Here is a 15,580-nt window from a genome sequence, read left to right on the forward strand (position 1 = left end):
TTCCTCCTGTATAAATTCATAAATTGACCTTCTTATCATACATCAGTTTCAATAAAATTTTACAGTTCCTCGTGAGGGTCACACAATTCTCTGTCAAATTATTCTTAGGAAATATATATTTTTCTTATTATTGTAAATGGGATTTCATCACATTTTTTAAACTTAATGTTTCTCCATAAAAATTTATTGATTTTGAAGTATTTATCTTGCCACTTTACAAATCCATTCTCTTAATTCTAGTGGTTTTCAATTGATTTCTTTGGATTTTCTAGGTAAACAATATTACATACAAATTTTTTGTTTAAAATATTAAATATTGACAGTGAAACAGAGTAACTTTGCTTTATTAATTTTTGTGGTTGTGCCTTCAGTATTTTACATATTTGTGTATTTAATTTTTTCTTATAACTTGTTCTATAGTTCATGACTTATTTTCATATAACTGCTTCTGTATATTGACAAAATTTATAAATCTCGTTGTAATGGAAAATTTCCCAGCCACTAACATTATACTACATATAGTAATAACGGTTTGCAAATAATATATTTGCTAAATGATTATTTAAATAGTGAAAATCCACAACATCCTGGAATGCTCTCTTGCACTGTTATATGAATTAAAACATTACCTTAAACCATCAATCATTAATACATGCAAATAGCTTTACACACACACACAAAATATCATGGTTTTAGGAGTAAATGTGGAAAATAATCTCAGTGACTAGATAGGATGAAAGAGATAAATATGTGATTGGCCATTTCCTACTGTTGAACTTGGCCTTCCAGATGGCTTACTTTGATTCCAAGCCAGTGCTTCTCAGGGTCAGTAGACTAGTTCACCTTCACTTCTCCAAAGAAGGAATGGAAAATTCCCAGGAAGTTGGGAACCAAGCAGAGTTTCCATATGCTGTGTTCTAGTGTCTAAACATGTAATTTGCTTTATTTATTTACTCATTCATTCACTCAGTCAAAATTTATTCATGCTTACTCCAAGTCCACAGGCCGTGCAGCAGAGGCCATAAAAATAAATAAATAAATAAAAGAGACATAGACATGATCCTGCCCTAAGGGAAGTCACAGACTATCAGAGAAGAAAAACCTACCCAAAATGATTATACCATATGGTGAGTGTTAACAGAAAGATGATCTTGAAGAGAATCAAAAAATCTAGATCTAAGTGTGCTAGGGCAAGAAGGGATGAGAGGGAAAGTTTCCTAGGAGAAGTGAGTTTGCTGTGAATTCTGAAGGACTGGTGAGAACTGAACAGACAGACAAGAGGTGGGATGTTCCAGGCAAAGGAGACAAAAATGCACGAGCACGGAGCCATGAAAATGTTTAAGTGTGTGAGCAGCTGCAGGGATTCAGGGGGGCTGGAGCATAAGATGCTGCAATGTTCATACCCAAGAGATAACTCTAATAGAGCACACGGCTTTGATATTTCTTCTAAAACTTTAAGAAGAGATATAGAAATGTTTTTTGAATCTTACGTTAAAGCATTAACTAAGTTTGTCATTATAGAACACAGTTTCTCAATCTCAGTCGAGGACATCTGGAATTTGTCAGTGACTGTTTGGTGTACTGTAGAATGTTTAGCAGCATCCCTGGCTGCTAGCCACGAGATGACAGTAGCTGCTTCCAGCTGTGACAACCAATATTGCCTCCAGACATTGCCAAATGGCCCCTGGGGGGCAAAACCATTCCCTGTTGAGAACCACCACAGGTTGAGCATAATAATTTAAATTAATCAAACACTTATATATGCCAAATACTGTGGCAAGCTTTTTACATACATTATCTCATTTAATTTTTATAACAATCGTACTATTATTAACCTCATTTTCTAGATGAGGACATTGAGGTCTACAGAGGTCAAAGAACTTGCCCAGAAAAACACCATGAGTAAGTGACAGAGCTAGGATTCATGACGAAGATTTACGCCACTCACTGCCATCAATAACTGTTTATGACCACAAGCTTGTATAAGGCCTGAATCTTATATATCTTGGCATCACCAGCATCTAGCATTTAGTATACTACAGGGCACATCATGATTTCATTGAGCCTGATTTTCTCTGGCTTGGGCTATCATTTTCAAATTGCTAACACTGGCTATCATTCAACCTTGGCTAATTATCTAACATTTAGAAAGCACCAACCCTGGGCAGACCCCACGGAACCAAACATTTGGGATGTTAAGCTGCAATGTAGAAGCAACTGTTTATTTTAAATGTAACCTGGAAAGAGTAGCAAAATACTTCTGGATCATTTCCTTGATGGATAATGACTGGGCAATGAGCGCTATGGATGGATTGTAGGCAACATAATGGCACAGAGACAGCATGATTTCTGGGATCAGAGAGAGCTGGGCCTGCGTGCTAACTTCTTTACAGTTGAATGACACTAGGAAAACTTCTTAAATTCTTTAACACTGTTTCCTCTTCTGCAAATGAGGAACATAAGTAGCCAAGACTTTGCAAAAGGCATGTGGATGTGGCATGAATCGTTTTAGAGAATCAATTTTCAGAACCTCGGCATTCACGTGTACTCTTACCTAAATTGATGTGCCAGAGAAAGCATCTACGGCACCTTTTCACAATTGCCCTTCATTTTTCCAAAGAAATGTGTACGTTTCACCCCTTCTAAATCTTACTAGGATACATTGCCCCAAGTGATAAATCTCCAGCACAATTCAAAATCTTGATATCTGGAAACACTTCTTTAATTAAGGCACAATAAGCTTTTCTTGTCTTTCACATATTTCAGTTTAATATCTTTCAATATTTCTTGACATTGGAAATGGAGTATTTTGGCTCATTTCTGGCATGTTTGGAATGCAGACACATTGTAGGGTGGAGAGCTGTGAGTGAAGGCATTATTCATTTACCACCTTTCCTTTTCAACCCCCTGACTACCATCAAGAAATGTGACTTCTTTAGAAGAGTCCTATGAGGGCAAAGCAAGGAAGAAAATGTCCGTAAGAAATATTGAGAGTGGCAACAACTTATTTCATCCAGCTGACAAACTCAGGGCAGGCCCTCTGCCTCATTTATCAATTGTAGAATTCTAAAGTAATATGCTTGCCACTGGAATGTTTATTAGCTTACTTAGCCTTTTTCTGTCATAAAGTAAGTCTGATTTGGAGGATAGGATTGTGAGAAATACTTATGCAAATAGGTTATATGGTAGATATCTGTCCATAAGTTAAATAAGCTAAATCTACGGCTCCAAGATTTTGATAAGAATATGTTAATGCACATTGTAAGGTAAATAATTTTATCAAAAACTATTGAATTGCTAAAGGTTTATTAAATTTGTACTGTTTTGATTTTCCCAAACACAATTAGGTGCTTCCAAGTGAAATACAAACAGGTAGTCTTTGGTAAGTCCTAGTAAAGTCTCTTTGGGGGACTTCCCAGAAATTTGAGAAAGTGAACGATGGTAATGATTGGGTAAGAACTCCATTTGCAAGTCAAAAGTTTTCCAGTTCTTCAGTTTCAATAAAATTGAAAAACGACCTAAGGGAATTATCAGCTAATAAATCATTTACAATACTTTTTTGATGATAGATAACTCATTTTATTTTTGGCATGTAACTTAGGAGGAACTCAAAGTATTGAGTAATGTCAATTTAACACAACTCTTTTTAAGTCCCATCTACATATTTGTACAGAGAAGGTTTTCAGCACTAAAACCTAAAAAAATGAAAAACAGAAATGAAATTGACGCTGTATGCTTTCTTAGAGTGAATAATAGAAATCCATGGATACATGAATTAATTAATGATCTGTTTCATTAAGAGATGAATCTCCAATAGTATTTTATGTGTAATAAGTACCACAACATATAGTATGTTTGATCAATTATATACAAATAACAATTGTAATAATAACTCAATCTAATAGCGATTTTGGTCACAGAAAATTCAAAAGTTAATTTCAATTTATATCTACAATTTTTGTAGCAGAGAAGTAGAATTCTGTGATCGATAAAAAGCTTTAGGACATAAAAAATATTGCATTAGAATAGAATTATGTGGTAGAAGCAGAATGGAAGAGATCTAAGAAAACAAGAAACCATGCAAAGTTTCTGCATTAAAAAAAGGTGCTTGTTCACAAATGGTTACTACTAGAAGCAATCAAATTTGCTACAGTCTTTAGATTTGAGTGGGAGCATTTAAATGTGATATAATAGTTTTATTTTAGATCATCTATACAGTACTATGGAAATACCACCTTTTAAAATCCTAGCGAAAAATTTTAAATGGCTACTTAAAAATCAACAAGGGGTATGTGGGATTTCAATATCTTTTCAGGGGTTACATGAGCAAAAATATTTGAAGACTACTGATTTAGCAGATGTTAAATGTTTCCCCTTTCTCTCCTTTTCATTGTTTTTGGAACGAGTTACTTATAATGGGCCTGGGGAAAAGAAGAATGGAAAAAGGAAGATTTTATTTGATAAGCAGGAATTGGTCATAATCCTTATTTTGACAATTTTAAAATATTGGGTATATTTTTATGAGTATTTCTAAAGAACACAATATACTGACTTTGGGATGCTCCAGTTCAGGATGGAGATTTAGGAGGATCCTGGGCTCACCTCCTCCTATGGATGCACGGAATCCACAGCTACATACGGAACAACTTCCTCTGAAAAAAAACCTAAAACCTGTCTCAGCAAACCCTATGCATCGGGCAAACATCGGAGCAGGTAGGAGAGGCTGAGACAGAATCTCACCATAAACCCCATCCCTGGAGCTGCAACCCACAATCAGGAGGGAACTCAAAACCCAGAGCTTCTCCCTGAGGAGTGAAAGGTTTGAGCCTCCCATCGGGTACCCGAACTTTTAAGACCTGCACTTGAGAGATGAGCCCCCAAAACATCTAGCTTTAAAAATCAATGGGTCTCATGTCCACGAGACCCACAAGACCATAAGGAACTGAGCTCACGCCTGCCCCAGGGCTCAGTGCAGAGGCAGCCGATCCAGAGGCGCCCACACCTCATGCGGATGAGGCTCATTTGCTAATATTAAAGCATCGGCCTGAGGGGCAGGCATCTAATTTAGCACACATCTAGGGACCTGCTGCCTGGCAGGCACCATCTTCATACTCTCCTTCTGTCCTCCTCTACCCAGCAGGGGCCATCTCTTTTTTTAATGCTAGGCTAGGCCACCCCCCAACCCCCCACCTCCCCACCCCCTCACAGGACAATAACCAACAGAGAAAGAGTCCTTAAAAGGCTACCACCCCAGAGCACAGCAAGAAGCAACAGACCCCGGAGCTCCGTCTTCTGTGAAGGAGGCCTATTAGTGGATCATCATGCTGCAGTTGGAGGGCAGGCTTCTGATTACACACACATCTAAGAACTAACTGTAATCCTTTCCAGAGAGCTCCGAGGGTGGGCAAGCCACACTCCACAGCGACAGTATCTCCTGCAGGGGAGCTTTCACACACACCTGGTGCCCCAGTTTGTTCAGCTGCTGCCCAGAGGATGCCCTTGATTGCCTGCTTCGGGGTGGGGTGGGGCTGGTGTTTTTGGGCCCCTTGGGACCGTAACAATCAGAGAGACAGATCTTGGCAGGCAACCACCTCCAGGGCATTGTACAGACAGCAGACTGAAACACATCCCCGGTCTTTCCGTGAAAGAGGCCTATTTGCTTCTCCTGGAGCTTCAGCCTGAGGGCCAGGCTTCAGGTTTGGCACACAACACGGGCCTACGGAGGTGCTGTCAGCAGATGGAGGCAGGTGGATGCCATCTTTGTGCTCTCTCTCTGCCTTGCTACAGCTCGCCAATATCTCCCAGAAAGGAGCTTATACACTCATCTGGAGCGTCCATTTTCACGACTCCCGCCCAGAGGACACCTCCAGGTTGCCTGGCTCCGGTGGCCAGTGGGACTTATACGTGGGGTCCCACAAGACTGTATAAATTTGCACATTTTAAAAGCTGCTGCCTGAGGGTCTGGCTCCCAATCAGCCTGAATCTCGGTGCTGACTGAGATCCTCCCCTTTGGGACACTGACAAGTCTCGGCACACCCTTACCTAACGGGAGCCATTAAAATAAAATAAGCTACTTAAACAATCGCAAAGGTTTGGGAGACAACCAAGAGCTAGGGCAGGGTTGAATGATAAGGTTCATCTCGTACATGCAGCCACTCCTTCAAGACTGGGAGAGCTGGCTGTTTTATCCAATGCATAGAAACCAACATAGAGTCAAGCAAAATGAAGAAACAAAGGAATATGTTCCAAATGAAAAAATTTGATAAAAACCTCAGAAAAAAACCTTAATGAAATGGAGATAAGTAATTTACGTGATAAAGAGTTCAATGTAATGGTCCCAAAGATGTTCACAGAACTCGGGAGAAGAATGGAGGAGCACAGTGAGAACTTCAACAAAGAGATAGAAAACATAAGAACGTTCCAAACAGGTTACAGAGCTGAAGAATACAATAACTGAACCGAAAAATACAATACACTGACTCTGAAGTATGATGATGTTTCAACCCTAACTATGCATTTTCGAAAACTTACAAAATCATGACAGACTGGAAAACACACTATCAAGACTGAATACCTACCTTATTCCGTGGAAAACTGAACACACTAGCCTCGTCTAGGCAGCAGTAACCCATCCTCTTTCTTACATTGATGAGAACCAGTGTCAACATGCTAGCAATAGTCCCTCATAAAAAGCAAATAGGAATACATTGTACAAATTCCTTACACCTTACAAGGCACCGCTGGGGATGTTTTTGGGAAAAAAAAGCTCTGCTCAGAGAACAAGATTTCCAAATGTTTTGGTTTCCATTCAAGAATTTCTAGAGCTCTCTGTCCTTTCTCTTTCCAAAGAAATGATATAATATTTAGACAGGAAAATGTGTGTAAGTGCAGGGTGGGGGTGGGGATTTGAGTGCATATATTTACATGTATAATAAGATATTCCCACATAAGGATTTCGGTGTATCTATTTCTATAGTGTATCCTCCTTTTATGAAAAATAATAGAACCAGGGCTTTCACACATTATCCAGCCCTCAGCCTTGGCCCCCATCGAGCTACAATTTTCAATCTGCTAATCATTCCAAATTTACTGAAATGGAGTCAATCTCCGCAAAGGAGCAGTGTCCTCAAGATGCCTATTGTGTCCATACTCTGCATCTCTCAAATCCCTTCAGGGGAAATTCAGAACAGCTGCACTGCTTGGATTTACAACAGGAGTTCACTGGCTATTCACAACTTATTTGATGATCTCACCATCTAACAATGACTAATCTAGTAAACCAACTGTACACTGTATTTGCTTTATTGTTGACAAAGTCTAACCAAATGTAAATATTTTGCATTCATATAAATTAAATATATTCTTAAAAACTTCTTACCATGTATCTTTGTGCTAGGGACCCTGTGGTGTCCAAGGCAGACAGGGAAACCTTGCAATTGCCTACGATTTCAGTATTGAGTTCCTGTATATTTAAGAGTCTGGTATTCAAGTCGACCTCTAACCTACATCCTTTTCCTTGAGCACTTACTACGCTTCTGAAGGCTAGCAGTGGGGATACAGAATGAATTAGAAAGTCATTGCCTGTTACAATCACTAGTCGCATGAAGTAGGAACAAAGACAATAGTTGGGTGTGGTGGGAAAGGAAGCCAGAAGAAGAATGAAGAAAGTTCTGAGGAATGAAATAGCGTGGTATTTGGGGGAAACTCTAACTAGTTCCAGCTTTTAGCTCAAAGGAAGAGAGGTCAAATCATGCAAAGCCTTTATACTATGCTAACGAGCTTGAAGTTTATTCTATGAATGAGTCATAATTTAAAAACATTAAGCAGATTTGTATTTTATATAACTCATTTTCTTCTTTTCCTTCCTAGTATTATGTTGAACCAAATGAAGCTGCTCTTTTGTGGGTAGAAAATGATCAAATATTGATGACCTCATAAGAGTCAAACTAATACTTAACAAAATTTTAAATTATATTTTTGTGTGTTTATTTTTTAAATGTCTATCTCTATGGCTAGACTGTAGACTCTAGAGCCAGACAACTTAGATTCATATCCCAGCTCTACTAGCTGTGTGACCCAGGAAAAGACATTGAACCTCTCAGAGTTTTAGTTTTCTCGTCTCTAAAATGCAACTATACTCCCCAGAGTTATTATGAACATTAAAAGAGTAAATATATATCAATACTTGGAAAAAGTGCCTGGCATATAGTAAATGATATTTAAATATTATCTATTATTATTACTATCAGTTATTGCTGTCATCATCATAGTTGCCACTGTCCAAATGCCTACATCAAAGATGAAGGATGAAGAAAATAATACTAGAGCTAAAAATGGAAGCAACACCTTCTTTTCACTAGACTCCACAGTTTTGCAGTACAGTTCCCTTAGCTGAAGTTCAATAACTAATCCTAGAAGAACATTTTCTCAGCCCTTCAAACCACATCATATAGTGTTAAAATCCCACACCTGAATTTCTGAATCATACGGAATATTTACAGTAAATGAAACTGAGTTATGTAAGTTTAAAAAAAAAAAAAAACAAATATCATAGGTCTTTTATAAAGCACTGACTTTCAACCAAAAAAATATCGATACGCAAGTATTCCTGGCCTTTCTCCATTTCTGGTTCCGCAAAGAGTGATGTAGAACGAAGAGGAAGGAACACGAAGGACAAGAGGTTTGAGCTAGGGCTTGGAAGGTGCATGTGTGCGTGTGTGTGCGTGTATGTGTGTGTGTGTAGGGGGAATTTGAAAAGATAAGCGCAGAAGAGTTCTGATTTCTAAGGGGAAGGATGATGAGAAAAGGGAGATTTTAAGAATTTCTGTGGTCTACATATCTCCATTTTGCAGTTAGAGAACATCAAACAAACAACTGGTACTATTTTGAAATTTATTTTGGTGGCTGAACTGGATTTCTTTCACTGCAATGCCTCTCTTAGACTGGACCACTCAAGTATTACAATTGTGTTTCAAATTCTCTTTTCCTAGCAAATTTTTTAGTGAATTTAACTTCTGTCAAACACGGTTTCTGGGTTCAGTGCCATTATACAAGTGAAAGAGACATGCACGAACAAAGCATCATCCTACTTTGGGTTATCTATTTACTATATGGTCCTCACTTCTGTAAGACCTATTAGCACACACTCTCCAAGATGACCAGCTAAGAGTACTGATTATTTTGAAACCAATTCAAAGACATTTTGAGCCAAGGGAAATTAAAAATCTGTTCAAACATATTAAATAATGTCTTATAAAACTGAACTCTTTGACAAAGTATTACTTGTTAGTAATCTCTAACGAATATCTTCAGGTTTGCATTCAAGTTAAGATGTAAATAATATGGAACCAATCACAATTATTAAAATCTTTTTGTGCATCAGGGTCTCGTCCATGAAGCAGCTGCTTACTGTGACAGTGGTGCTCAGGCCATTTCGAGCGAAGCCACTGCCTTGGACAGGGCTTTGGGAGGTCATTGTTTGAAGACCCATGCAACCCAGACTGCCAATCACTCAGACAATGAGGGAAAAAGAGAAGGAGATCACAGTAACATTGGGTTATCAGGTTTCTTTGAAGTCTCATGGTCACCCTTCGAGACAATCCAGTAAAAAGAAAGGACCCCACGGGCCAGCCTGGTGACGTAGTCGTTAAGTTTGCGCACTCTGCTTTGGCAGCCCAGGGTTGGCCGGTTCAGATCCCGGGCGCGGACCTACACACCAATCATCTGGCCATGCTGTGGTGGTGCCCAACATATAGAATGGAGGAAGACTGGCACAGATGTTGGCTCCGGGACAGTCTTCCTCACCAAAAGAAAACAGGACTCTGGACTCCACGTTGAGAGACCTTGATTCTGCTTTAGCTCCGCCACAAATTTCCCATACCACCACAGGATGGAGTTTCTTCATCTCTGAAGTGAATGGTGAGAAAAGCCCTTACAAATTAACAAATATAATCTGCCTCAGCATAAAACTTTTCCCTCATCAAGGTGAACAACCTCTCCATTCTTCAGCATCCAATGGCATGTTATCCCACTGCCTTCTCTCCTCAGTATTCTTGATTTTCATTGGATACTCACCAGGTCAACACCGTATTCCACCTTTAGTAGGTGTAAGGCTCTTGACGGTATTCACCTGCATGCACAGATCTTCCTTCTCCTCCCTATAGCACAATGTTTCAGGGTAGAGCCACCAGTCTAGCCCAGAACAGTGAAGTTTATGAAATACATGGGTGTCACTTGTCTTCAAGTATCTCATACTTGAGGTAATTATTTTAATATTCATTCATTAACTTTCTCACAATAATATTTATATTGTCCCACAATAACAATTAATAATAAAAGCTACCACTGGTTGAGAATTGATGTGCCAGATACTATCCTAAACACTCTAAGCATAGTCTCTCAATTAACCCAACCATATAAATAGGTACATATGTATATATGTAATATATATGTGTAATATGATACATATGTTTATATACACACGTATCTATATATTTCTATATACACAGATACACATATATACATATGTGTGTATATAAACATATATATATAACTATATATATATAACTATACCATTATTAAGCTCATTTTACAGAAGAAACTGAGAATCAGAAGAAATTAATTATCCAAAGACATATAGTTTGTAATTGGCGGAAGTTGAATTCGAGCCAGACCTGTCTGTGTTTTCAAATACTTTGAGCACAGTTCAGTGTCTGTGGTTTCTGAAAAGCAACGTATACAAGAAGCTATTTTCAAAAATGCAAAATAAGTGGTGTGATATCTTACAAATAACATAGGACTTAGAGAAACGTGTCCTGGGTCCCTTTCCGGGTCCTGCTGATGGCTGGATACGCCTTCTTGAGCAAAATATTCATCTTTCCCTGAGACCTCAATTTCCTCTTGTAGAATGAAGGGTTTAGAGCAGATAATCTCTAAGGTTTCCTTTGGCTCTAAAGAGAAACGATTTGCTTCTGAAAGGTATTGTTTCTACAATGAGGATAAATACTTAGAATTCCAACTACTCACAATAAAAGGTAACATCCTCTCCCGGAGGAATAAAATAACTATCATGTCGTCATCCTTCAGATATTAGTTTAGACAGTCCAGTCTTAGTCTAGCCTTCCCTGGAGTCCCTTCTTCACATCACAGGCCTTTTTATTTAACAGCACACATCGCAGTGTGCAATTACAAATTGATGTGTGTGGTTAGATTGTAAGTTCCAAGAAGGTAGGTACCATGTCTGTCTGCTCAGCATTGAATCCCTGCCTGGTGCCAGGGCTTGCCATGGAGAAGGTGCTTAATAACATTTGTCAACTAAATGGATTTTAAAAGGAGCTCATGGCTTCCAGGTTTTCAGTACTGGATGATTTAGAGCTAATAATTCTTTCTGCCTTTCCGAAAGATAAGAGTCTGGTAATGAGTCTTTCATGCCATAGGAAGGATATAATTTATTTATTTTCTCTTAGCTCCTAGCATGCAGGAGAAGCCAATGATGAGCACTGCCCCCTGAAACTATACAAAGCATATCTTAGAGTTCCAATACCATTTTTCCTAATCCTTTAGAGACAAATACTGAAGATGATGATACCAACATTGATATCGATGAACTCTATATAATTTAAATCTTGCCTGTAAGGAGGTATTAAGCTGAGGCTTACTAATTTAAGAGAAGGGATGGATAAACGAATCCTGTGCTTGGTGTTCTTGGCTAGAACCAGCAGTGAAAGCGCTGCTGTCCCCTCTACTGAGGCCCTACTGATGGGCCCACCCAACCTCATGCATGTTACTGACTACTGTGCCTTTCAGTCTGGAATGTACGACTCGGAGGAGCCACAGCTACTTGGGTAACTGGGGGCAGTGGGTTTGTGAACTGCACCCCCTCTCTTCCTGCAGCGTATCCCCTGGGATGCAAGATTATAGTGCCATGGAGCAATGGGGGCTGCAGCACAGTGTGGCTGAGGCGGCCGGGCAGCCACACGGCCGTGGCTTGTTGGCAGGGAGCAGTTCAGTCTAGGACCACGTGGAAAGCAGACATGCTGACTACAGCACGGAGCAAAGAAAATGAGAGCTTCTGCCTGTATTTGGTGGGCTAGGATGGGAGGAGGAGAGGAGGGGGCTTTGGGGAGAGTGCCAAGCTGGGCTGTAGATGAAAGTGTGGGAAGATTCAAGGGGAGGCATTTTGCCAACTCAGAGGCAGTTAGGCTGATTTTTTCCCCCTTTCTTCTGCTTACATGAGAAATCCTGCTGGGTGGAGTGGGAGCAGGGCCAAGAAATGAGTGATTCTGCTGGGTGAGCATGGATGGTCGGACCCAGGAAGGATGTGTCTGCCAGCTGGGATCAGAGCCAGGGGAGAGGAAAAATTAAGGGAGGGAAGATGAGGGGCAACAGGAATAAAAGAGAGGAAATGTCCTACAAGGAGAAGGCGAGAAAAAGGAGAGAGAAAGCAGGTCAGGTAGATGAGGAGAGCCTTGTTTCTGCCTTACAGAAGGCCAACCTACTTTCCAAACGTCAGAATAAAATAATGTTCACATGAAACAAGCAAGGAAAGACCACATGGTGCAGTATAAAGGAAACCTACTGCTCCTAAATTTTCCTGGTGGGTGTTAATTTCCACAGGAATACATTTTTCCCAAACAGCAAATCCTGGAAAAGCTGTAAGTTATAAAAAACGTGTTGCGCTCTAAGTAAAACAGAACAAACAAAATGCCGTCACAGAAAAACCACATACTACTTCCAAATATTAGATATTGCCTAAAATACAAGGTAGAACACAAGAATCCTAAATTGCTCTTCTCGCCTCTCTAATAAAATGTTAAAAATATAAAGATTCTCTTGTAAGGAAACCTAGAGGAGGAAAAATTATAAATGTTAATGAAGTGAATTCCACTTTGAAGTGATGTCGCTTTTAGAGCTTTTTGATGTTCCTTTGCGGAGTCTTGTGAAGAGCTAAAAGACCATCGAGTGAACACTGCATTTTTTGTGACAATCCTACAAGTTACATGTGGCCTGAGGACCAGAATCTGATTGGCTTCAATCCGCAACATAGAGTGAGGCATCTTTTGGCTTAAGTGCCTAGAGGACAGATTTGGCTATTGATTGATGACAAAGAAGAGACCCCAAATCCTCCTCCTTCCAGTTCTGAACTTAGGCTTCAAGAGGACTTTCAAGCTTCCATTCTTTCTCTCGGAACTCTGTCACCACCACCTGCACAAGCTTGGGCTAGCCTGACGGCGTATGAGAAGCCACATAAAGCATAGCCTGGTAGTCCCAGACAAAGCCATTCTAGACCAGACTCCAGCCAGCTAATCCTCAAACAGGTAAGAGAACCCAGCTAGATCAGCAGGGCAGCCTACCCAAGTCACAGCTAATGACAAATGCATGAGATGGCAGAGCTGAGACCAAAACGGCTGCCCAGCTGACTCAAGAGCAATATATACTTATTGTTTTAAGCCGTTGAGTTTTGGGACCGTTTATTACACAGCAATAGATAACCGACACAGTTACACACAAACTGGAGACTTACCTGTGCATTCATACTGTAGACCTTTCCCATAATACCCCTTTTCACAGATGCACTCAAATTGACCTGTGTGTGTCCCGCATTTGCAGCTTGCCATTCGGTCACAGCAGTCTTTGCCGGCTTCACACAGATATGAGCAATGGGACATATCCTCTTGAATAAAACTCCCAGAAGGCAGATCTACCAAGAACATTTGACAGAGGGTAATAACAAATGAATTAACGGTTGAATGTTACCATCTCTAGTTACCAAAATTGAAGTGCAAGCTGGGGAAAATATCTTCTCACATCCGTCTAATTCCCAGCTGTTTCCAACTCCCACCCAAACATGAATGCCTGTTATTTACACTACCACAGACTGGGAATTTGCTTCAGCCAGTTATCTCAGTCTGGGCCCTCATCATAAGTTCTTGAGGCCACGCAGGGTCAGGCAGAAATTAAGCACTTCAGCGAGGAATCTCCAGATGCAGCAGGAAGTAACACAGTCGGTTCTATGGGTCACTCTTTGGCTTCTGCACCAGACGTGTTCCACTGCCTCAGAATGAGGTCAGGCAGCAGTAACCAGATTTCCAAAATCCTTGTTCAAATAAATAAATAAAACTACAATCCCAAATGCTGCATCAGGGTGTTGATAGTGAGCTACTGACTAAAGAATAAATGCCATCACTTCTACGGTTATTTGATTAAAGACTTAAATAACAGCACCACACAAGTTGAATGATAGAACTAGAATCTGGTTTATCTCCCAATTCTAAGTAAATTATCATATTTTATGTAAATGGAGATCATAGTGATGACTGGAGCCATGCCCTGAAGTGAGGCATGCTGGGAATTCAACAACTTAGGCAGAGCTTGTCAGAAAGTGACTTCACAGGGCAGCGTAAGAGTGAATATGATGATCTAGAATGGATGGCCTAGAATCAGGCAAACAATAATTTCCATTTACTCTGCTGAAGAAATTCAAAAGTCTTAGTTCAAATTCCAGTGCTAAGTCCATGGTGCTAGGCCCAGATATAGTAATGGGCTCCTAATAGGAACTCAAATGGGTGAGTTTCAGCGAGACACATGGACTGCAACTGAATACCTGGAAAGGAGACTGGTGATGGCCTCAACTATGGAACATCTGTCTCTATGCATTAGGACTGAACAACAGATATGGGTAAAGTAAAGGGAAGACTCTGCCCCAAGGGAAAGAGACCAATACAACCAGGTACCCTATTAATGCTCCATCTAATAGACTGTGGTGTGGGTAAAAGGTCTGCAACATGGCACTTAGCTCTGAGACATTGGGCCACAGGTTTATCTGGCAGTAGACTAACTTAGGGAGTCAGAAAAACCTAGCTATCAAGACTAGTTTGGCATTCAGACTAGACTGGCATTCAGGTCTGGGAGAGAGAAAGTAAATGAGTTACATATGGAGAGAGCCATTATTGCATAACCTATGTCTATTGAGGATGACCAGAACACGAACAGTCTTGAGATCAAAAGTGGATCCATCCAAATTGAAAGTAGCTTCAGAGAATATAGAGGCAGGGGAAATAAGGCTTATTTCCTTTGACCTGATCATATCTTTTCAGTAAAAACATGGTCTTTCCCTACCAAATCTAGAAACTCAATCAGAGTATTATACATTCTAGATATTAGTTTATTGTAATAAAAGTGATGTCTTCCAAAACCGTGTTGGAACCCAAATCCATTCCTTGAAGGCTCTGTCCCACCCAGTTTCTGGGTCAACTCGCAATAGGGCAGAAGGTCCCAATCCTACAAGACAGAGGGATGGTAGGACTGGAAATGAGTCCTCTACAGCACAGCTAATAACACCCATAATCTCATAACCCCATCTATTCTTTTTCACTTAACATATCACTCTCCCCTGAGAAAAGAAGACACAAAGGAAGCCCCAGTTACTGAACTTCCGCCATGTGCCAAACACTATACTTGGTGAAATTTAAATATTTTATTTAATCCTCCTGACAAAACTATATGGTACATATTATAATATCTCCATTTTGAAAGTAGAGAAAACTGAAATTCATAGATATTAGATAAATTGCCTAAGATA

At 39.9% G+C, this 15,580-nt stretch overlaps 1 protein-coding gene across 2 annotated transcripts in view; it reads right to left on the reverse strand.

Annotated features, from left to right (window-relative positions):
• SVEP1 (sushi, von Willebrand factor type A, EGF and pentraxin domain containing 1) overlaps positions 1 to 15,580 on the reverse strand; it is a 179,869-nt gene that overhangs the window by 133,208 nt on the left and 31,081 nt on the right. For both annotated transcript variants that reach the window (XM_058523756.1, XM_058523755.1), the window contains exon 3: positions 13,523 to 13,699. In XM_058523756.1, the coding sequence (XP_058379739.1) occupies positions 13,523 to 13,699 (177 nt within the window). The remainder of the gene's footprint in view (positions 1 to 13,522; positions 13,700 to 15,580) is intronic.

This window comes from Diceros bicornis, chromosome 28 (genome assembly GCF_020826845.1).
Source record: "Diceros bicornis minor isolate mBicDic1 chromosome 28, mDicBic1.mat.cur, whole genome shotgun sequence".
Lineage (NCBI taxonomy): Eukaryota > Metazoa > Chordata > Mammalia > Perissodactyla > Rhinocerotidae > Diceros > Diceros bicornis.